General features: G+C 48.2%; 4 protein-coding genes across 4 annotated transcripts; all 4 read right to left on the bottom strand.

Moving 5' to 3' along the window:
* Nucleotides 1-3192: 3192 nt before the first annotated feature.
* On the bottom strand, nucleotides 3193-4894 carry FTJAE_1442 (glutamine synthetase; the record flags this gene model as incomplete). Its single annotated transcript, XM_037347532.1, has 7 exons — nucleotides 3193-3516; nucleotides 3574-3704; nucleotides 3760-3846; nucleotides 3941-4023; nucleotides 4076-4410; nucleotides 4711-4833; nucleotides 4892-4894. 7 exons carry the CDS (start codon nucleotides 4892-4894, stop codon nucleotides 3193-3195), a joined length of 1086 nt encoding a protein of 361 aa, XP_037211527.1.
* Nucleotides 4895-8521: 3627 nt separating this feature from the next.
* On the bottom strand, nucleotides 8522-9759 carry FTJAE_1443 (uncharacterized protein; the record flags this gene model as incomplete). Its single annotated transcript, XM_037347533.1, has 3 exons — nucleotides 8522-9393; nucleotides 9440-9521; nucleotides 9574-9759. 3 exons carry the CDS (start codon nucleotides 9757-9759, stop codon nucleotides 8522-8524), a joined length of 1140 nt encoding a protein of 379 aa, XP_037211528.1.
* A 1274-nt stretch (nucleotides 9760-11033) lies between these two features.
* Nucleotides 11034-13379, bottom strand: FTJAE_1444 (transcription factor; the record flags this gene model as incomplete). Its single annotated transcript, XM_037347534.1, has 1 exon — nucleotides 11034-13379. The coding sequence occupies one exon, from the start codon at nucleotides 13377-13379 to the stop codon at nucleotides 11034-11036; it is 2346 nt and encodes a 781-aa protein (XP_037211529.1).
* Nucleotides 13380-15420: 2041 nt separating this feature from the next.
* On the bottom strand, nucleotides 15421-18457 carry FTJAE_1445 (formate-tetrahydrofolate ligase; the record flags this gene model as incomplete). Its single annotated transcript, XM_037347535.1, has 5 exons — nucleotides 15421-15529; nucleotides 15578-18105; nucleotides 18157-18194; nucleotides 18254-18274; nucleotides 18334-18457. The coding sequence occupies 5 exons, from the start codon at nucleotides 18455-18457 to the stop codon at nucleotides 15421-15423; spliced, it is 2820 nt and encodes a 939-aa protein (XP_037211530.1).
* Nucleotides 18458-20356: the final 1899 nt, after the last annotated feature.

Below are 20356 nucleotides of genomic sequence, written 5' to 3' on the forward strand. Positions count from 1 at the left end.
ACAACGATACAGCAATAAAGATACAGCAATAAAGATACATAAAACTGATTCGTGCAGAATACAATACAACAAGAAAAGCACATGACTCGACAGAAAATATATGCAAGATTAGCCGAAAGCAATATCACACCAATTTCAGGGTGGAAAGGGGTACAGAAACGGCAGCTAACTATGCGATAAGCAAGTATATGATAGCCAGCCATACAGCAATATACAACTGCGGGACCAAATAGAAACTCCAATCAAGAGATGGAAGCAAACCGAAAGGCACACTCGAGAGAACCACGAGTTGGAAAGGAGACATGAGCACAGCTTAAGACATGAGCATTACCCGAGATCAATTTCAAGTCAAAAACACGTCGAATATGGACACGAACAAAGCGCAAGGCGGCGAACAAGATTGAGGAGTAGAAGCACAACTGGAAACGAGATAAGACGAATAGCAAATGACGCCACCCCAAGAACCAGGCGAAAATGAACACAAGATCGATGACGTTAAACCCTAGGAGAAGAATTCCAAGCTCGACGACCCACCGAGACGAAGCATGAGCCCAACACCAACGAGAGCGACACCGAGACACAATCATATCATTCAGGAACCAAGCTGAAGGTCTTCACGAAACCAGGCACAGCTCATTACCACACAGGATTGCGGTACTGGGGGTTAATCGAGAGAAGTTTCTACTCAGCATTATTTGTGCGTCCGGTGGCCTCAAACATAAAACAGATAAAAGACAAAACTGAGAAAAGGCATGAAACAGCTCACGAACGAGCTAGCCACATACCCACACGACATTCGAAATCAATATATGTCAATCGAAAAGGATATCATGAGTTGAAGAGAAGAAGGGGGAAATAGGAGAGTATAAAGATTTAAGCAGAGAAGGGGAAGATAATGGCATAGGCGGGAACCAGCTGGGGACAGGTCAGAAGAGGAAGCGGAACTGAATGGCGATTGCATAGTTGGTGTTGTGCCAAGTTGATTACGGGAGGTGAAGTGGGAGTAAGGGATCGCGAGAGAAGTGTGAGAAATAAGGGACAAGGTGACTCTCGGTGGACGGTTTGGATGCCGAAGAACGTAGGAGAAACAGACGCGGAGAAGGGATGATCACGAATTACGAAACCACTGAGACCGCCGAGATCGCCAAAACCATCAGCATCGGAACGGAAGACTGCGGTAAAATGAGCTTTCTTTATTTGTCAACACGGAAGGACTGCGGTTTGCCGAGAAACACGCCAACGACTATATACATCCACATACTGGCCAACCCATCGGTACGTCTGGAGAGCCTTACGCAGCAAGATTCCAGGATACGATATATCATCGTAGAACTGCTAAAGCATACATATCACCTCTCAGAAACCAAATCCGATACAGAGCATCGGGAAAGGAAACAGACACTCAAACGATTGCTCGGCCATTGGCCAAAAGACAACCACCACAGAGCAATCGTCGTCTTCAACGCAACAACGGCAAAGAAACAATGCCAGAAGACGTGAATATCAGCAAGCAATTCCTTTTGAATGAATTATGTTTCATACGAACCTAGACTCGGCTGCCAGGCATGATACATCGCCATCATTTTACAATGGCTCACTGATCCCAATCCGCTTGATCTGAAGAGTTACATGTTGATGATGGCTCGTTTCTGCCAAACAAAAAGCCGGTATTTTGTCAGATTGCGCACCCAGAGCAACAACGAGTCCTGCGTCTTCCCGTAACAAATTCACATCAAGAGACCAGGCAAACAAGCAACAAACAAATCATCATCAGAATTATCATTAAACGGTTCACCACATACAAGAGATCAAGTCCGTCTCGAAGCTCACTGGTCGTCGAATTCGGGTCAATTCCTTTATCATCGTTTGTTCTCAAACTCCGTTCACAACATCCAATTAAGAATCATCCACTAGAGAAGGCTTTGGGAGAGTTATCACCATGTACATCAGATCCGAATTCCTAATAGAGAAAGAAAATTCCCCCATGTTTCTTGATCTTCTCTAGGGTGATTGGTTCATTGTTGGTAGAGGGGTTACAAGGAGTAAAAGTTCACCATTACTTTGAGCGAAATCACACCAAGTAGTCCGGCGAGCACAAAACCACCGTTCTAAAGATCTGGGAGAATCAATCAAGTAATGAGTAACACCTCCCCTTATCACAGGTTGGGTCATTATATCTTGGCGCTAGTTTCAGCACGGGTGAGAAGCTCAACAGTAGTTATCAGTCTAAAACTATGTCAATCTGAAGCCTATAATAGCTAAAAGATAGTCAATCCTGTCCCAGCCAGTTGCCATATATCTATGGCTGGATATCTATAAACTTATACTTCTAACTAGAGATTTTGTTTTAGTTTAGCAATGGAAAGCTCGTCGTTATTTTTTAGTCTTCTTGTTCTTGAGGACCGGTTCAACTTTCTGCGTTTTCCTTAGCGTTGGTCTAAGCAGCCGCAGATTTGTGCTATGCTTCGTTCTAGCCACTCTCACGCTGGACTTTTTGGTCATTTCTTTTCCCAGACTGGCGATTTAACGGCTATTGACCTTTCTTTAGATACCAACTTCAGAACATTTCTCATCCCCAGTCTCATTCCCCTTACAGCTAGCTTGCTCAGAATCAGAGCACACTTACATTGATGGCTATAGGTCTTGCGGAACCCGGAGCTGGGATATCCTTCATGCTTTACGCTTCTATCTGTTGTTGCTCTTGCTTAGTTTAATTGAACGCCCAATCTTTACATGAAGGACATATATCCACGTACTAGGTAGAATGGTCAAAACTAAAGCCTGCCGATTTTCTTGATGCTCCGTTACAACTGGAGTGTGTCATGGGGAGGGAATGGTTGGAATCCTGCAAGATCTACAAGCACCACTAAACAATCGAATACGTATGATGGTGGAAACTACCTTCCTTGCAAGTTTGGGCTTTTGATACATCAGGTGCGGGCCGTTGATCGACTCGGGTAGTCACGTGCCTGGTTCCACGTGCGAAAATAAGCTTAAATATAACGACGCATCAATATTTCCTTCACCATTCGCATCGCCTTTCTGCGAAGATTAAATATTGAAGTCTTGTACTGATTGTTTGTCATTACTGTCCTTCAGGACAAGCTGTCATGCTATCTATGTAATCAATAGTTTCCCAAACCGTCGCGCCGTAAACCATTTCATGAGAATGCTAAACCTCTAAAACTCGCTCTAAGCCATGGAAAATTGAAGAAGAACCTTGGTAACGCGATAGGGGTCGGCGTTAGAAGCAGGGCGACGGTCCTCGAAGTAACCATAGCCCTTGGCCGCAGTTTCACGGGGTACGCGAATACTTGTGCCGCGGTTGGCGACACCCCATGTGAATTGGTCGATAGAACCAGTCTCGTGGCGGCCAGTCAGGCGCAAGTCATTGTCCTCGCCATATTCAGCGATACACTCAACGTGGTGAGGCTCTAGCTTCTTTAGTGCCTCCTCAATCTTCTTCATACCGCCCTCCTCACGCATAGCCTTGGTAGAGAAGTTTGAGTGAAGACCCTGGACAAAATGTTAGCATCACAACAAGAAAATCACGAAATAACCTAGGAAACTCACTGCGCCGTTCCATTCACCTTGGATTGGCTTTGGATGCAGAGAAACCTTTGCGCCGAATTCCTCGGCGACACGGTGTAAGAAAAATCGTGAAATCCAAAGTTGGTCGCCCACTGATGAGATTTGGTGGTTAGCTGGGATCTTGGAATTTGTGGGGAATCCCTTTCAAGCGGGTCTCCATCCACTTACTTTCGATACCAGTACAAGGGCCGACTTGATACTCCCACTGAGCAGGCATGACCTCAGCGTTGGTGCCGGAAATTTTGATACCAGCATCTAGAGTCTTGTTAGATACAATGCTGGTAGGCGAATTGCGGAATTATCAAGTTACTGCAGCTTGATAAGAGCACAATCAGAGGGTTTGACTTACACAAGCAAGCCTTGTAGTGAGCTTCGACGATATCACGCTGGACAACCTTGCCAGTACCAACACCACAGTAATACTCGCCTTGCCTAAAAAGACATTAGTCATTTTGTATTAAAAGCAGACCAGGCACAAACATACGGAGCAGGGAAACCTCCAGCTGGCCAGCCGTAAGGTCGGTCATCACTGCCAAGCAGAGTGTACTCTTGCTCGAGACCAAACCAAGGCTCATCGTCAGCATATTGATCCATCACCTTCACGCAGTCGTGGCGGAAGTTGAACTTGTTGGGAGTGCCATCAGCATTCCAACACTCCGCGAGAACGATAATGTTGGGGGAGCCACGGAAAGGATCGGGGTAAACGGCGCAGGGGCGAAGGTAAACATCGGAGTTCTCGCCAGGAGCTTGGTTGGTTGAAGAACCATCAAAGTTCCAGACAGGAAGATCCTCGGGGGTATAGTCCTTCTCAGGCAGAGTCTGCGACTTGTAAGCTTATATTCAGATTTGATTTCGATCCTGCTCCCTTCATGCGCCCATCCTTTTTGGTTCCTTCCTTCAGCAGACACGTGGGCCAAATCGACCCAGCAGATCGGTACTCCACGCATCTCCGCCACGTGGATGGTAGGCCCATCTCCGGGGCCAAATCATCCCACGAAAGCAGGCGCGACGGCGCGTCTGAGGCCAAGACAATGATGCCAAATTCGAGGCCACCTTCACTATCTTGAATCGGAAGAGGAAGTGGGTCCCGGGGTTCAGGATCGGGAGATTGAGACTTACTCGGGACTTGGATCGTGTGCCACCGTCGGCATCAACCCAGACGTATTCAGCCATGATCATGCCCTTCTGATCGAGCTTGAGAAACTTCTGGAGAGTTTCCGTCCTTGAGGTAATAGGAGCAGCCTATGGAACACTATGTTAGTGGTTTGCTGATAAGCAGATTGCCATCATGAGTACAAACCATTGTGAATGTGGTTTAACGTGAAGACCAGGCGGATTCGAGAAATCAAGAAAATATGAAAAGGATACAGATGTATCAAACAATCAAGCGATTATGTGTAGGATGACCGAAAAATAAATCTTGGAGGCCGGGGCGTCGCGGGTTTTATGTTTACGGATTCTAAAGAAAGGTTGATGCTCTCGCCCGCCAAAAGATAAGGATTCCCTGTGGCCGGATGCAGGGGCGTGGCTGTTACCGGCTTTCAGAGTGGGGTTAAATGTATTCCGTCACAATCCTCGATTGGCGTTCGGTAGGGCCTCTTTGTGGAGGGTGTGTATACATAAAGTTTAACGAGACACTACACACAGGGAAGATACTTGTTTTGAACAGAGATCGTCTTTTTCTTCGTGATGAGTATACATATGCTGCTATAAACGAGACCCCATCGTCCATGCCTACCGCGACTGACTCCCGTGTAATAATCCTTATGAGGGAATCTCGCCACGCAAGTCGAAAACAACTCAAGAAGGAGTCAGTAGCTTCGTTCAAGTGGAACGCATTTTCCATAATTGCACCACCGTCTCCAGCACGCAAGTGCTTCCCCGCAGCCGGCTGAATGAGAACAACAGTGCCTCTTTCAGTGGGTAATATCGCTGTCGTAACGAGACTTTCAGGGCACTGCCGTCTCATGATTGTGCTGAAAACAGTATGACATAACGGGGCGGCTTCGGCGGAGACGGTGTATGTGCAAGGTACTCAGACTTTTTTGACACAGCCGCTCTACGGATATCCCCAGCGGCATAAGGCGGTGCTTTCATCAGCCTCCGTATCTAATCATCACCGGGCCGGCGAGGTTTGGTCGCTGATTGAGATGTCGATTCGGCTCAGTGCCGGCTCAAACTGTTCGTTGACAATTAGTTATCTGAAGACAGGCGGATATAAACCGCTTTGCTCCGCTTACGGAGCCTCGACTCCATTGAGGAAATACGGCCCAGTATACCACAAATTGACCCAAACTCTTATCGCGACAATGGCCCATTAACACGTTAATAAAGTAGAGTTAATTGCGCGTGTGGTTGTGCGTATGTGGTACGCATACCCGGATAAGGAATAGTGGGGGTGAGATAAGGTGAAAACCATGTGTTGCCAGATTGGCGATTCAGACCAATTGTATATCCTGCATTCAAAAGCTTCATGCAGTCGTCACTGAGCAGCTCAGTATCCGTAAACCATAGATAAGAAGGCATCCCGTCGTGCCTCCGTCTTCTTCCCCAGGAAATTGAGCCCCCAAAGTTCCCTCCCACTCTCAAGTAGAGGCTATCTGATGGTGCCCGCGCCTTTCGTGGGCAAAGATTCTGGGGTTGGGTGGGACAGGTGCAATCCTTGTAACAAGGTACGGTCTGGCCCACATTCGCACATGCTGCAGGACACAAGTAACAAAGGTGCACACAGGCGTCAGAAACAGTTCCAGGACCAAACTGCGCCCTGAGCCCTTCTGATGTGAGCCATGGATGCCCCGAAAATACTCCAGCTAGGAGCCAGGCCCAGCTATTTTGAGAACCACTTAGAGCCTGGTGCTTGTGACTCTCAAGGAAGCCCGACAGCCTCGGTGGTTCCGGTTTGTCCCTGATCTGTTACCAAATCGTTTCTTGAGCCCAGGCGAGCCATACTCTTTTTGGTTAGAAGACCCTGTTTCTTTGTTTAAATTGTCCAACCATGGGCAGTAACACCTCGGCCGGAGTGCAATTCCTTCTATTACCACTGCTTCTTTTTTGGGGTTCATTCTCAGCGCTGCCCGGCGACGAGTCGGTGTCTCTTCAAGCACGCCCAGCCTTGTCACCAACGCCACCCCAAAAAAAGAATACCGTACCCAACGAACTAAAGCCACACACCCGACGGACAGCAACTTGCATGTTCTTATCATTGAGTTGTGATTGGCTCAGGGCATGCTCTGCATAATGAATGTTATCTCACGTTGGGTTTCGACCGACGCCTTCAAAGCCGTTTCAGATATCTTCGTCCCTGGTTGGCTATTTTCATCACTTACCGAACTGTAAATCGCTCATTGATTCCGATCTTCAGGACTCAGGTCCTCTTGAGTCTTCCATTTCCCCAGACCGTACGTTGCAATGTCGGTTTCGGGACACTCCAGACTTTCAGGCACTTCTCCAGGTCTGCCCTGTCCTGGATTGAGAGGCTGTGGTCTCCGGCTTCGGGGGTACGCGATGAGTTGAATTGAATTGCTGGGGTTTTGCCGTCAACTATTAGCGTCGGTCCGGTTGTGTCAGTCGATTTTGCTCACCTCTTCATCCATTTCTCCCTAGATAAATCATTGATCTAGAACTGGAGGACTCCATTCTGCCGGGTGTCAGGGTTCAATTATTCCCGAGCTGAATCCGACTGGCTGCAACGAACGGTTCTTGTCAGTGGGCGCACACGCACGATACCATGAGAAAAGATAGAGCCCCCTGACGATGCCAGGGGTAATGCATATTCCGACAACTTAATTGAGATGCTCTCAAGTAAATGTATGGTAATGATAAGGCAGGCCAAGAGGAAGAATAACACCAAAGTGATAAGAGGGCGCGTTTGAAGATGTCCAGGAGAAATTTTCTCAGTCGAGGGCTCGTGAGGTGAAGCAGAGTTATGCAGATCGTTCCTTCTCCGTGAGTGGAAGAATTATGTCAGAGCAGGTGCAAGTGCTCGAAATTTTGGTTTGGCAACTACGCCCAAACCGCAATACCACAGTGACGCCTGCCTTTCTTAGACGAGAATCATCCTAACTTTATCATAATCTTCTAAAATGTGACTGCCTTTTTCAAAACTCATCATAAGTTTCTATTGCTTTGAGTAGGAGCATTGCCTAGATTGCCTCTTTGAGTGGTTAATTATTCTGCTATTAATGTCCCACACTGCTGAGATGGAGATCTGCCGCCCCCCGCAATCCCCATTTGACTCATTGGAAAATTGCCAGACCAATCAGACTCAAGCTTGAGACTATTACACATTTAAATGAGCAACAGGAACTGATCCGATTCAGGCTTACCCCAGGTTTCCGTCGATATCTTCCTATCTCTGGAAGAGAAAGAGCAATTAATCTCGATCACTAAAGGCCTCATGGCTATTGGATCGCCAGAAGGGGGATGTAAATCGTTTGGCTTTTCTCGCTCCCACCCTCCCGTCCTCCGAGATCTGGAGAATTGGGTGATGGAATCACGTCCAGATAACTCGTTGCGCGAATGAGATTGAGTCTAATTGTCGAGATACCGTGCCGGCTTTTGAAATAAAAAACTGCCGACTTCGCATTGGACTCAAAGTTTACCCACCACGGAGTCAACTCCGGGTTTGGCGTTCCGAGATGCTGCGATTCACGCCGAGACCCGGCGGGGTGATTGACGGGGGATGACGGACTTTCACCGGGGGTTTGCCGTGCCAAGCTGGGGCATTCAGCATTTTCGTGTGTTTTGACGCAGTTCAACACCATCCAGTGGCGACGGGTAATGGTGGTTTAAGCCTCGCGATGGATCAAAGGGCACCAGAAGGGAAAGGGAGTTGCTCTTTACATCACTTTATTCTCATTGGTCTTGGCAGGAAGGGGCCAAGGTCAAGAATTGCCCTTGACCCTCAAAATGACGTCGCTAACTTGGGTTTCTACACACCCATGACGCTCTGTATAGGCACGTCCCAGTACCAGCTCGCTACTGCCATGCCGCCAACGCTCATCGTAACTGCCATGAGGAAATTGACATCATTGTTGTCGAGAAGATCCCATCCGTTTTCGATAGCCCGTGATGGTCGCTGATCTCCAAAACTTGACTTGCGGTGCTTGTCTTTATGATTGTAGACACCAGCATGAGCATCGTCATCGTCCACAATAGCGGAACCACCAAGCTTCTCTTTTGCCTCGCTCTGCATGGCCTCAGTTTTGACGGAATGAGCAGCCGCGCCCGTGGCAGATTCGGCTAACAGGACACGGTTGCCGCCTTCTCCCTCGACAATCTTACCGGACCGTACGTCCCTGACTGACCGTTGGAATAGGCCACCCAAGAAACTATCCAAGACACTGCCAAGAGCACCCCAGACTACCATGAATCCCATAAACTTGCGCCGCTCCAGCATCGTCCATGGGGCACCGCCTGCGGGCGTCTGAGATGACTCCTCACTGCAGGACGGTAGGAATATCATGGATGCGGTGACAATAATCATTGACCCCAGCAAACCTGCACCTAAACCCAGCAAGGTGACACCACCGTTTGTTCCGCGAGGCACCTTTCGGAGTGTTGGCGATGTGATCAGTCGAGGTTGTCCTGAAGACAGGATACCAAGCTCGGAGCTGAAGGTATCAGCCGCAACGGCCGCATAATTGGCAATGATTCCAACGACCAGGAGGTCACCGCCCCATGAAAAGCATAGTGATCCCGTGGGATCCGGGGTATTAGGATCGGCGAATGCGGCTTCTCGTTTTCGTAGTTGGTTCGCGTGGAGGACAGAGAGAACGGAGGCCATCAAACTGTTGGCGAGAACTTGACAAATTAGTCAATTGATTCATGAATGGCTCCAAGTGCTTACCTTGAACATGTGTTCTAGGCCCTTCCCCTCCAGAGGTACCCTTTGAACGAAGCGTATAGTTGGCCTTGATGCCTTCTTTGATCTAAGGTGTTGTCAGACATCTCCCTTGCCATGTAGCGGGCGCAAATACTTACGTGTGTTACGCGTGTCCCGGCAAGGAAAAATACGCATAGGAGTGCAAATGGAAGATTCCATGGGTGGTAGGCGTGTGCGGCAGCTGTCAGAGTCGCAGCGAAGATGCCAGCGGGCGTTAAAGAATTCCTGCTCTTGGCGCGGTAGATGAGCGCGCAAGTTGCGGGGAGAGCATATAGTAATCTCATGACTGATGGACTTAAGCGCTTAGAATACTGAAGTTTCAGGGCGCAAAAGGTGAGCTGAGGTTTGTCGTTGTCGAACTTCTTGTGGTTAATTGAAAGAGCTAGTCAATTTGGCATCAAGCTACCCTCGTCAGCTGACGTCAGCGATAATGGCGTGGAGGGAAATACAACCACGTGTGATAGCTTGAACAAGAACGTCGCTCGTCAATAATAAAATGTCCGGCTTTGGAATAGGAGAGGGGACGTCTTGTTTTATAGTCAAGAATTACTAAACTATGTCTATGCAGTCTCTATCGACGTCTTAAATACTAGTCGATTCTGTGCAATGGCCTACCATCCCATCACTACTGGCTCCTCCCTTCAGACAAAGATAATGGGCTGAGGTTGCACCAAATCTTTGAATCAGAAGTGAAGAATGAGGAAGAGGGCCATATCTCTCACAAGTTGTACAGAAGAAAAGCAGATCAAGTTCTAAACAGGCACTCGAGTAAAGTTTCGTGTCAAAAGAGCCTACCCTGAAACTCGTAGCTCTTATCTGAGTAAAAAAGCATGATGCTGAGATACCATCTAGCATACAAGCCTTACTTCATAGTATGATTCGAGGTGGCTTTGGTCTTACAAGCCTCTTACAGTCAGTTTTTTAAGTTGATTTCTTATCCAACTCTTTTCAACGAAGGACTCGGCAGATCCCCATTTTTCCGGTCCGAGATTCCCGGACTGATCGGATCCGAAGCCGAAAGGTCGATAAGATGACATCTTCCCATACAGAGGGGAAGACTGATCATACAATTATCTCCGGTATTGACCTAATAGCTATTTGGAGTTTCTGGGCTATAATTCTAGATCAAATTGAATCAGAAACTTATGTTAGAAGCTCAATATATAATAAACATAAGCTCTTACTGGGGCATCTTCTGTGTAAGGATGATAAGGAATACGTTTGTGGCTTGATTGGTACAGACACGAAAGTGAGGATGAACTTTACTGACGATAACTATTGATCATGTACGAAAGGTAGACACAACTATAGATATGATACAGCCTCTTCTGACGCTCCTATCAAAGTTTCGAGTTTTCTCCCAACACTTGATTAAAATATATACATAATAAAATACTGATCCAGCGCACGCAATGCTCAACAAGCAAACATCGATGCCGCCAGCGGCGAGTTCCAATTTTAGAGTCCGCCAATAAACAAATAACACGCTTCATTCTGTCGTCCGTTATCATCATAACTGCATTCATCCAATATCGAAACTGGTATCCTCAACTCATACTCAGGTCTCATCCATATCCAGTGTTTGGAAAGATATATATGGTGCCTCTTCGCCACTCGTGGGTGGCCAAGCCCACTGGCTATGTTGAAGAGAGACAGGACCCGCGGCCTCGAAATTCACCATAGGGGGTGCTTGCGAATACCACATCCCTTGCTGGACAATAGGGGGAGAATTCATATTGGTAGACATTATCCCAGGAAAAGTCTCGTTGATTGGCCATTTGTTCATCTCCTCAAACGGGGTGAACGAGTGAGTCGACACACTAGTAGAGGAGCCTGACGAAGATGGCATAGATGAAGATACCCTCGAAGAAGCTTCAGCCTGAAAAGGCGACGGCATATCCACCAAAGCTTCATCATTTGCGATAAATCCATTCGGAGGCCTGACATTGCTCTGAGGGGAGTGCGACATGGATCGCATAGAGTTCATGCTCGGCTCCAATAACCCAAGCGCGTTGGTATTGCTATTACTGCCAAAAGCACGAGCACATGACTTGATCTGCTTCTGCACACTGCGCAAGGTTGTGCCTTGGTAGAATCTCTCGTCTTTGCTGATTGCATACAAGGAGCTTGCCAAAGAACAGAGACGATTATCCCACTCTGGACGGAAGTAGCTATGATCAAGACTCAGCCCTAGGTTATCCCGCAGGAGGTGAAAAGCTCGGGAACAAGTGTCCATAAGAGTACACAAAGCTTCAGAGAGGGGTTGTTGGAATGTTGAGGCTGAGTGTTGATTGTGCCTGGTTGTTGGCGAAAGGGACTGTATGATTTGCTCTATAGAAGCGCAAAATTGATGAACGGTCTCAGCCGGGACCACCACTTGCTCGTAGAATGAGCCGTTTTTGGGGAAGAGAAACTGAATGATCATGGTATGGTGAAACGCAACAAGTAATTGCCACAATATGTCATCATCTTGACCTTTCGCGCTCGGAAGATGTGTATTTGTACCAAAAGAGCGGATAGCTTCTTTACAGATGCCGACGCCATGATTTGAGGCGGTCTGATCCGAGGTTTGGGAGAACAAGTATGCAACAGTGCTGACAACCTGGGCAAGAGGTCTCATTTCTCGAATATTACCCTTTTGCTTTTGTAGGGTGTTGAAGTTCTCAGAGACGAGGTCAAGCTGGATGGTAACTGATGAGGTTGAGGTCACGGGGAGAGATTCGAGGTCAAAGGTTGACGGTGTGGTTTTGGGCAAGACTCCTGCTTGGATGGACGTCCAGATGTGAAGTGAATAGGTTGTCCACCAAAGATTGGAGACAACTTCTTTCTCGACATCAAGAACGTCAACACCATTTATGCGGCTGGAGTTCGGCTGGGAGGCATCCTTCGACATACAATCCTTGATCTCGGTAACCAGCTTGCTTGCAACTTCGATATAACAGATCGCTCGGCGGAATTCGTGGAAAGATAGGGCGTTCCAGGCCAGCAACACCAAGGTCTGTGCTGTGGTAACCCCTTTATAAACTCTTGTAGGTACACCAGAGTATACAGCATCGTTGTCCTCGGAAGGATGATAGCATGGCCGCATCTGTAGTTGAGTCTTGGCCCACTGCAGGAGTTCATGTCCACGAGCAACTGTCGAGTCCTCTCCGACGACGAAGCTAGCATCAGCCAGCATCACAGCCATGAGGATTTCGTCACAGGTATCTTCGCGTATTTCTCGAAGCAGCAGTGTCTTGGAGATGAGAAATGTCAGGGGATGTGCGGAGAACCAGACGTCGATAAGCTGGTTTCTCTGTCGATGGCTAAAGGTAGACAATGGGCTACAATATGCTGAAGGATTGTCGAACATGTTGGTAGAAGTATCGTTGGATAATCCAGACCGGATAAATTGGTTGCTTTCATTAGACTGAGGAGACCCCAAGTCGCTATATCTCTGGCCAACAGAAGCGACAAGGTCAAAGGCAATCAGGGGCATCAGTCCAGTGAATCTAACCTCTGTGCTCTGCTGCTTCTGGGCTTTCCCTACTTCTCCAAAAATCAACTGGGAAAACTTGTCATGAAACATGTGCTCGAGGGATGCAGCAAGGCTCTCAACACCATCTGACAACGGGGCTAGATCTTCCTGGGCTCTGCCAGGAGACATAGAAGAGGCAGAATTGGCAGAGAACGATCTCCTTCTCTTGCTGTCAGGTAGTTCATGTTCGCTCCGCACCTGTAGATGATTGTTGGCTTTTGTGCTGTCGAAGCTCAAGTTCCGACCCTTTGGTCTTGGAGGCTCAAAGTCGTAAATGCAGTCGGCACCTTGCTTACGACAAGCCTCGCAGATAGTTTCGTTTGAGCACTTGATTTTTCTCGCCCGACAAAATGCACACGATCGTCTCAAAGGATGTTTCGAGCTCATCTTGCTCGAGGGGTGTAAATGTTGAAGGATCAGTTACCATATGTCAACAAATCTGGGGGCCAAAAGAAACTGGCAGCTCTGGGGAATTTTCCAAAAAGGGATCTGATCTCGGTAGAAACGCCGAGGAGACGATCTTTGTATGAGGTTGAATGGCGTCGGCTGCCTGGGTTTAGTTTCGAATTAGAGTAGCCTCAACAGGAGCTAGACAAGCCCACACTGTAGGGTTTAGATCAGATCAACGCTCAGGGCCTCCAAGAAGGTTTCCCCTCTCATTGGCAGGTAATATTAGTAGTAGCCGAAAAGCTTGTCAACCATCCATGTCCGAGGCCTGCATCATTTAGGGCTGATAGCCTCGATAGGGTGGGAGTGGCAGTGTCTGGGTCAAGTGAAGCACCACTCTGCTGGTAACTTGGAGGGAGAGACCTGACGTGAACTGACAGACAAGAGACATGTATTGGATGGACAGAACACGGAGCTAAAGATGACACAGGCCGGAGGCAGTGTTGACAACCGTCAGATGCTTATTCTTATTTTGAGGGCATCATACTGAACGAGAACGTCAAACACGCTGCCAGGCTCCCGGCAAGGCATCTCGGTGGATCCGATGTCATGGACACGGCTTACATTGCATTATTAAATACGAAAATTATCGATTCGCGAAGCTCGGTCTTACTGTTCTTCGTATACCTCTCGTAAGTGAGACTGGACTGCAACAATACGAAAACTTTACTGTGAATCAAGGAACAGGATCGTGATCTAGTTATACTCAATGCTAACTCTCTTGGATCATACTTAACTCATTCCAGAGAAGCCTATCGCATTGGCTGCCTATTACGGATCAGTTGAAAATAGTTCAATGTCTCGCAGCACGACTTAATTTAGACCCTCCGAACCTGTACGCAGCTCAAGAGCAAACACTGTACGGAAGAATGCGTCAATCCGGGCTGTGACCTGATAGACTGCCATCAGAGGGGAGAAACATGACCAGTGATTTAATCCTCCGGAGTTGATCTCACTCGGCATCTAACATAGAGCAAGGATGACCTCAATGGGCGGTAAGGGGTCAAACGGTACCGTTTCTTAGTCTTAGTGTGGCGCCGAGCCATTGGTTCTCGCATTGCTAGTTTAGTTGGGCTGAGTCTTACATGGCTTTCTCGTGGCTCTCTGCTTGTGACCAATGATGAGAAGCAAATCTGTGTCCCCTTGTAATAGGATCCTCAGCTGAGTGATATGTTTGCTTTGTAACATGGATGTTTTAATGAGGTTATGACGGTTGACTTCGGCAGTTCAACTCATTCACGCAAAGCGAGAGTCTAGCAGAAGAAATTACATTCCTCAGCACACAATCATATTTTCAGCATCACCTCATCAAGCGTCGTAGCTCAAATAAAGTTGATACGAGGCCAATAGCCCCCACACGGAACGTCGTCATGCCGGTGGCCCATGGTTCGACTAGTTCTAGACCCTGCGCCAGAGATATCAACGGGAAATGCCGATGCTGTCAAGTCACACTCACCCTCACACTAATAAAAAAAGGCTTGATATTGTGGTGGTAGAGTTACTGACCAACCACCCCATTCCGGTTTGCCTGACATTAGATGGGCCCTACCATTCAACTTTGTGGCTGTATGCAACATGCACAATGGCAAATTCCGTCGACGCCTACCACGTAGTATGCATGATGAGACTGCATTTCCAGCCAAGGCAGAATCCCTCTTCAGCTATCCGTATGGCATTCGCATTGACGGTAATAAACATGCTTGTCATGCTGGTCGAGTCAACTCAGACCCAGACACTCATTCATTACACGATGGTAACACAAGACACGTTGTAAATAGTTCAGATCAAAACCTTGATTTAATTGCCAATAGGCACATGATTGATGATATCCGCTAACCAGTCCCGCACCATATGTTGAAATGTCACGCCCTAATGCTTCGCCTTCCCATCCGTCCGTTCCCACGTTGAGTTGAGGGTGTACAGTCCCGTGTACCTCGCTTCCGACAAAATCCATTATGCACCAGAATAGAATCCTTTTAGTTTAAAAGAGACCTTCGATCTCGCCTGTCTCGACATTGACATCAACATTGAGATAGCCAGGTGCTGTTGGCAGACCAGGAATTGTCTGAATATCAGCAGCAAGGGCATACCTGGTAATTTGTTAGTTACGTTACGTCCAAAAAAGTAAATAAGCTTACAGGTATCCTGCTCCGGCAGCCATCCTGACATCACGAATGGGGATCGTGAAGCCAGTAGGAGCACCCTTCAGGTCGGGATCATGGGACAGAGAGTATTGTGTCTTGGCCACGCAGATAGGTAGATGGCCGTATCCTTGCCGTGTGTAGGTGTCAACCTTCTTCTGAGCGAGTTCGCTGAACTCAACCTTCTCGGCACCGTACATCTTCTTGCCGATAGCCTCAAGGCGCTCCTGGACAGTACCCTCCAGATCGTAGGTCAGCTTCAGGTCCTTGGGCTTCTTTGAAGCTGCAATGACACCATGAGCCAGGTCGACGGCTCCCTTGCCACCCTCAGCCCAGTGGTTAGCAAGGATGGCATCCTCAGCACCCGCGGAGATGGCCTCCTCACGAATGACAGCGATCTCGGCCTCTGTATCGGTAGAGAACTTGTTGATCGCAACGACAACAGGAATGCCAAAAGACTTGGCGTTGGCAATCTGCTTCTTCAGGTTCACGCAACCAGCGCGCAGAATGTCAACGTTCTCCTCCTTGTAAACGGGGCTGAGCGCTGCACCGGGAGCAATGGGAGGTGCACCACCGTGAACCTTGAGGGCTCGGACAGTAGCAACAACAACAACAACATCGGGAGCAAGGCCAGAAGTACGGCACTTGATGTTGAAGAATCGTTCACCACCCATGGTAAAGTCGAAACCGGCTTCGGTGACGACGAAGCCAGCCTTCTCATCATGGTCCTCGTCAGGCTCAGTACCAGCAAGCTTCAGAGCGAGCTTGTCGGCAAGAATAGAGCTCTGACCGATGCTGATATTAGCAAAAGGACCAGCGTGGACAAATACAGGAGTACCCTCGAGTGTCTGCATAAGGTTGGGCTTGATGGCATCCTTCATGAGAGCAGTAAGAGCACCGCCCGCACCGATATCATCGGTAGTGACAGTGTCGCCATTTCGTGATGTAGCCACCACCATTGAACCAAGACGCTCGCGCATCTCGGCCAGACTGTTGCTAAGTGCCAGGATAGCCATACACTCGCTAGCAACTGTGATATCAAAACCAGTCTCTCGAGTTTGGCCCTTCTCAGTGGGGGCTGTTCCAACTGTAATTCCTCGAAGGTGACGGTCATTAACATCCAGAACTCGTCTCCACGTAATCGTCTCGGGGTCGATGTCCAGTCTGGCGAATCGGTGAATCTCGTCTTCAGTCAGTTCATCAGGGTTGGTCTTGTCAATTCCGAGCTTCTTCAATCGGCGGAACATGACGGGGGCGAATTTCCTCTCGCCGTTCTTTGTGGGGACTAGGCGCTTGTACAGAGGTCCGTCCTTCTGAGTATTCTCGTGGAAGATTCGAGTCTCAATAGCAGCAGCCAACAAGTTATTGGCAGCGGTAATGGCATGAATATCACCAGTAAGGTGCATGTTAAACTCATCCATAGGGATGACCTGACTGTAGCCTCCTCCAGCAGCACCTCCCTTGATACCAAAGGTAGGGCCCTGACTGGGCTGTCGAACGTTGGCAAAAGTCAAACGTCCAATATGAGCTCCAAGAGCTTGAGCCAAGCCCATAGTTGTGGTAGACTTGCCCTCACCCAGGGGTGTTGGGGTAATGCCAGTGACAACGACATAACGGCCGTTTCGACGGTGCTCCAGTCGCTGCAGGAGACCAAGGTCAACCTTGGCCTTGTATGCGCCATAAGGTTCCAGTTCGTGGGGAGCAATGCCGACTTCGGCAGCAATGCGTGTGATTTCCTTAGGTGTTTGCGCTCGTGACACAGCGATATCTGAAGGAACAGGATCCTCTAGTTTCAGGGGTAGGGGGATGGTCTTTCGAAGCTTCTGAGACTCGAAATACCACGTTGTAGCATCGACGACATTCTGCATCAACATAGCAACAGTCATGGGTCCAACTCCCCCAGGAACGGGGGTGATGGCAGATGCAACTTCGACTGCGGCAGCGTAGTCGACATCACCAACAAGTCGTTGACCAGACTTCTTGGTGGCATCAGGCAAAAAGTTTGTTCCAACGTCAATGACGACGGCACCAGGCTTGATCCAGCTGCCCTGGACGAACAGAGGCTGGCCAATAGCAGCAACAACGACGTCTGCATTCTTGACGTACTCCTCAATGTTTTGCGTTTTGGAGTGCAGAACGGTGACAGTAGCGTCAGCGTTTCGCAACAGGTAGCTCACGGGGCTACCGACAATGTCGCTTCTCCCAAGAACAACTGCGTTCTTTCCCTTCAGGTCAATCCCCGACTCCTTGAGAAGGATCATGACACCCTTGGGCGTGCAGGGCACGAAAAGAGGTTTGCCGCCCCTCTTGGCCAGCTCTCCAATGTTCTTGGTGCCAAAGCCATCAACATCCTTCTCATCCGCCACAAAAGATGTGACAGTATACTCAGAGATGTGCTTAGGGAGAGGGAGCTGGACTAGGATACCATGAACGGCAGGATCATGGTTGAATTGGCGGATATGATCGAGAAGCTCCGCCTCCGTGATAGACTCAGGGTAATGCAGCAGTTGGCTGTCGATACCAGCCTTTGTGATGAGTCAGTAAACGTACGCAGTTAAAATTTCATTATGACTCACCTCTGCAGCAGCCTTGAGCTTCATGCGAACATAGGTAGCTATATCGCGGGTTAGTGGTGAGATGATCTCATGATGGCGGGGCAGGATTATGACGAACAGGAGTCTGAACGATCACCCACTGTGAGACAATTGAGTCAGCATTGAACAAGTATAGTATTACGAGCAACTTGGTCATACCTTGGATGATCTTGAGGCATGGCTTAAACCTAGGGTTGAGCTTCTGTTTCTCAGTAACCTCGGCGCAGAGCTTCTCTCGGATCGACTTGGCAATGGCATTGCCATCGAGCTTTGCAGCAACCATTGTAGTCGACGAAAATAGTCTTTTCTGATATGAGAATAAGTTAATAGAAGACAAAGACTTAGACTCGACAACAGAGGTTGAAGCAAAGATATTTCGTGGTTTGTTGACTGAGAGGCAGTCTCTGTATAAGAAGTGGGCTGTCGGGTTGTGAGGAGGGGCAGTCCGAATAGCGGCGTCCACGAAAGGCACGGTCGACACGGGAGAAACCACCGAACACGTGTGAAGGGGAGTTGGACTGTGCGACTTTGTGCGTAAATACGCCTGTGGGTGGGTGAGAATCTGACTTTGCTGGGACCCGCCTAATTCTACTGCGGGTTCGGCTTGGTGCGTATACAATCGGCAGCTCAGCCGCCGTTGATGTCCAAGGCTTATTCTCGTTGCATATCGTGATATCGGTATCGATAACGTCCAAGATAGAAACCGCAAATGCCGTTGCTGTCTCGGGATCACTCGGGAACTATTCGATTCAAGCCACCCGGCGCAACGGAGGACCGCGCCGTACATGATCAACTGTAATATGATTATATCCTCATCAGTTGTATGTAGATGAGTATGGTATTAGACCCAATGCCGAACAATCTCCTGGTGTCCGACGGATCAATGGCGAGAGCATATACATGTAGTTCTATGCAATGCAATGCAAGCCTTTCCGTAAGGAAATGTTCTAAGCCAAAGTGGCAGAAAAGAGAGGAAGCGAACCAGCAAGGTTGTTGGATGATGACGACGGCAATAACGCAATATTGTACAGCAACGTAGTTCTCAGTCGATAGACTTAGTCTTTCAAAGAATATTGAGCCAGTTGAGAACTTCTTTGCATCTCGTCCATATTCGAATACTTGCAATCAGTGGTCTTGCGTGAATGACTTTGCATTACCGCAGAATCTGATGCCAAGTACCTGCCATGAAGAAGGGACATTAACGTGTCTCTCAACGAACTGAACATTCAAGACCAATGGGATCCAAAAGGTCGTGGTGATGCCCTCAATGAAGTGGTCTTATACTGAGATTAACAAAGGCCAGAGTTCTAGAATTTTACCTGTATAAGGTAGTTAGTCACACGCGACAGATCTTACCCTTGACCCGTTCATGGTGCCAAGCCTGAGCTGCTGGTGCTTTCCTCTGAGCAGATGTGACCCAAGTGCGGTGCTAGAAATACAGTGCTAATAACGAATTATACCCTTATTTACACTGATGGCTGAATCATGCAAAATATCTCTAATGGTCTTCAGATCGCACAAGGGGTCCTCGTTACTCTGGCTATTAAGTCAGAGCGGATAGAGGCTGCCCTAGATGCATCTATGCTGGCCACTGATCTTGCTGATTATCTCTTACGAAGGGACGTACCCTTTCGTGAGACGCATCACATCTCTAGGCGATGCGTCGCTGAGTTGGAACAGATCAATGTTCTTAAGGCTATGCTTGCTTAGAGCGGTTTAACAGCTGAGAGCCTCAAAGAGACAGTTTTTGTCGAAAACAGCAGGGCTACTTGGACGATAGATTCGTAGCCATTGCCGCTGGGCTAGAGTCAATTCAGCTACAACGTAGAAATATTAATAAACGCGCCCGGCCAGAGGACGCCTGAGTTTCGTTGCAGAAACCAAAGTTGTTGATGCCTCAGATTCGCTGACAAGTGATCTGAGGCTAAACGAGAGTCATAATATGAATCGACTTGAATATTTCTACAAAGAATTACTCAAACGATGACTCTTGAATCCTTCAGTGACTCTTGTCAGACTCATATTAATCTATGATAGGCATCACAGCGTGCCAAACATGGCTAAACCCAACTTTAACACCTCTGTCCCTACAAATCAGGCATCAGCCATGTGCCCCTCACAGCTCAGCTAAGGCGGGGGAACTGATTTCGATTTTTGCCCCACCAAAACGCACAACCGCCAA

The sequence above is a fragment of the Fusarium tjaetaba genome, assembly GCF_013396195.1.
Source record: "Fusarium tjaetaba strain NRRL 66243 chromosome Unknown NRRL66243_c0000026, whole genome shotgun sequence".
Lineage (NCBI taxonomy): Eukaryota > Fungi > Ascomycota > Sordariomycetes > Hypocreales > Nectriaceae > Fusarium > Fusarium tjaetaba.